This window comes from Pinus tabuliformis, chromosome 1_1, assembly GCF_031772625.1.
Source record: "Pinus tabuliformis cultivar Carrire ecotype Pingquan chromosome 1_1, CPIR1, whole genome shotgun sequence".
In the NCBI taxonomy this organism is placed as follows: domain Eukaryota; kingdom Viridiplantae; phylum Streptophyta; class Pinopsida; order Pinales; family Pinaceae; genus Pinus; species Pinus tabuliformis.
The window spans coordinates 812610499-812614074 of record NC_142297.1 but is presented as its reverse complement, the minus strand read 5'-3'; the positions used below and the strand labels follow the sequence as shown (position 1 = coordinate 812614074).

The following is a 3576-nucleotide window of genomic DNA, read 5'->3' as shown; positions in this document are numbered from 1 at the left end:
AAAAAAAAAAAAAAAAATATATATATATATATATAGATATAGATATATTTATTTATTTATCTTTCTGATATGATATTTGTGGTAATTGATATAAAGGTGTTGTAATCCTCTCCACACATAAGAAAGGAAAAATTATTTTTGTGATTTAAAATGTGTAGTAATTAATAAATAATTTCATACTTTTGATAATTAATAGGAAAATTTTCAACTAAATAAAAAAAATCATATCTAATAAAAACACACCTACAATAAATATAATTTTGAAATTATAGAATATTTCCCTTTCGGAGAGACACTTCGATATTACCATTTCTAAAAATTAATGGTGCAATGGGTAAACAATAAATTCGTATTAAACTCCAAGTTTAACCTAATTAACTTAACATCATCCACACAACGACTTTATATTCAAAGTCATCTTCATTAGTTTGTTTGTATGGACTTCCATTACAATTCAGTCTATCTAGATTAGATTATAGACTTGAAACAACGACTTTATATTCAAAGTCATCTTCATTAGTTTGTTTGTATGGACTTCCATTACAATTCAGTCTATCTAGATTATAGACTTCACACATCCGAACAAACCAATGTCAATAATGGGATTTGTTGTTTTGGCTCATGACTAATGACATAAATTACCTTCTTTTATCAAAGAAAAATGTAAAAAAATTTAGTTTGTTTGTATGGACTTCCATTACAATTCAGTCTATCTAGATTATAGACTTCACACATCCGAACAAACCAATGTCAATAATGGGATTCGTAGTTTTGGCTCATCTGTAAACCCAAAATACTTAATGACTAATGACATAAATTGCCTCTTTTATTAAAGCAAAAGGTCAAAAATTTATCTAGAAACCTGTGTATACGAAATCAGAGTCATTGCTTCGTCCAGTCCACTTGCGTTTGCGTGTACAGCTCTGCATATTGACCCAGTCGCATTAGGAGTTGCATTGCAAATTGCAGTGAGTCGTTTGAAAGTTCAAAGACGCGGCAGCATGTATCTATTCTTCTTCCCTCCCTTCCTTCCTTCCCTCCCTCCTTCGCCCTATATAAACCTCTTTTCCTCCACCCCTTCTACATAGAAATCAAGTCTTCTCCCAAACTTTACTCATTCAGGATTTGATTTGGCTGAATGTTGTTCTCGCTGGATATGGCAGCGGCAAAATGTGTTGCTCTACTTCTTGTGATACTGGCCGTGGGAGGCACCCACGCGGTGGACTACGTGGTCACCAATTCAGTCGAGAATAGCGATGGCGGGAAGAGATTCGACAACGAGATAGGAAGGACCAACGCCTTGCAGATAATGGACGACGCCACCCAATTCAACTGGCAGACCTTCGCCGAGCAATCGCCGGCCGATAGGAGGAACGTGCAGACGATCGCTCTGTTTGTAGAAAGCATAAGCGACAGCGGAATCATCGCCTATACGAGCAACGACCAAATCCACTTGAGAGCGGAGTACGTTGCCAGTTTTGAGGGCGATGTAAAGACGGAGATCACAGGCGTTCTGTACCACGAGGTGACGCACTCCTGGCAGTGGAACGGCAACGGCAACGCGCCGTCAGGGCTGATCGAAGGCATTGCGGATTATATTCGCCTCACGGCGGGCTTTGCCTCCTCTACATGGCCTCAGCCCGGCGGCGGTAACAAGTGGGACGACGGCTACACCGTCACTGCCTACTTTCTCCAGTACTGTGACACCGTTACTTCCGGTTTCGTTCAGAAGATGAATTCGAAACTGCGCGATGGATGGGACGTGGGATTCTTCAACGATATCACTGGCAAGTCTGTGGACGAGCTTTGGAGTGATTACAAGGCTAAGTATGCAAATTGATCCTGAGCCAAATTAGTGGACAAAACTACTCAATAATAAATGGCGGCTTAGCCGGTAGGTTTATAAAATTAAAATAGCATATTATGTAATTTGAAGCTGATACTAAATGATGTGTCCCTCACATACCATTCGCCCCACGTAATAAGAAAAGTAAAGCTAGTTATAAGCATTGCGATTTGTATTTGTATGATATTTCAATGGAGTTGAATTCTATTGTGAAAAGACAGTGGTGGTACTCAAATACTCCATACAATATGGCTATACAACATCCGTATGGTTAACTTTCATTAAGCCGATCACGATAATTAATATTCATTAAAATGTTTTCACCAGTTTTGGTTTGGCATATTCATTAAATATGGTTTAATCAGTGTTAAATTTGTCACACTTCGTGATATAATTTTTGCGTTTAATATACACGATAACTTTCTATATTTTAATATATATAATATTTTTCATTTATCTGAGAAGAAACTTCTATGAGTATATTTTATTTTGGAAAAATCAATGATACAATCCAGATAATAAAATTTTAACTATATAATTAAAAATAATTAATACTAGTAAAGTTGAGTTTGATGTTTTTAAATTTTTGGATGCTTTTGAAATATGTTTTTCATATTGATTACATTATTAAGATTTGGTCGACGTTTCGAGCCAACTAATGTGGTTTATCCTCAAGACAAGGTGAGAAATCAATCGATCTGAAGGATGTTGTTGTTCTCAAAGCCGAAAAAGGTGGTGCAATGGTTATTCTAGTTAAAGAGGATAACCGAAAAAAAATGTTGGACCACCTTTGTAATAGCGGGAGATATAGGAAACTTAATAAAGATCCTTTAAAGGATACTCCAAAAGTGTGGCTCTTGCTACAAAATCCAGTAGCTCAATTAGCTCTTTTAGTCATAAGCTTATTGAAAGTACCCCTCTTAGCCCCAAAATCTATGGCCTTCCAATGATATATAAGGAAGGGACTCCCTTGAGATCCATTGTCAACCATATAGGAGGGCCAACCTATCTTCTTGCTAAATATTTAACCCAAAAGCTTAAACCCCTTGTCAGTCATACAAAATCTTTTGTCAAGGACTCCCCCTCATTTATCAATGAGTTAAAGGGTATAAAATTGGATCCTGATGACAAACTTGTGAGTTTCAATGTGGTCTCCCTCTACACCAATATCCCTATCAATGAGGCCATTGAAGTCATCAAGCATATTACAGATCCTGATACGACTACTTTAGTTGGTATTTGTATCACCTCTACTTTTGATGGGGAATTCTATGAACAAAATTATGGTGTTGCCATTGGTTCCCCCCTCTCCCTTGTGGTGGCTAATCTATTCATGGAGGACTTTGAATCAAAGGTCGTGGCCTCTGCTCAACTTCTTCCTAAGATGTGGAAGTGGTTTGTGGATGACACTTGTGTCATCTGGTCCCATGGTAAGGAAAAGTTGAAACTTGTTTTCCTTCATCTTAACAATCAGTCTACTTCAATAAAGTTCACTATGCCATATGAGAGAAATGGTAGTTATCCTTTCCTCAACATCCTCCTTTCAAGGAGGGATGATGGCTCTTTTTCTCATCATGTCTTTAAGAAGAAAACTCACACGAAGCAATATCTTAATGCTAAATCTCATCACTTCCTAGCTCAAAAGCTTAATGTTCTCAACACTTTAGCAACTAGAGATTTAAGAGTTTCTGATGAAAACCATCTTAATGATGAGAAATCTCATCTCATGA

The 3576-nt window shown here is 37.0% G+C and overlaps 1 protein-coding gene across 1 annotated transcript; it reads left to right on the top strand.

Annotated features, from left to right (window-relative positions):
- The first annotated feature begins 1156 nt into the window (after nucleotides 1–1156).
- Nucleotides 1157–1840, top strand: LOC149216540 (uncharacterized). Its single transcript, XM_089389992.1, has one exon. It carries the CDS (start codon nucleotides 1157–1159, stop codon nucleotides 1838–1840), a length of 684 nt encoding a protein of 227 aa, XP_089246118.1.
- Nucleotides 1841–3576: the final 1736 nt, after the last annotated feature.

What these genes read in the sequence shown, in the direction of transcription:
- LOC149216540 (XM_089389992.1), top strand. Translation starts at nt 1,157, where the DNA reads ATGGCAGCGGCAAAATGTGTTGCTCTACTTCTTGTGATACTGGCCGTG.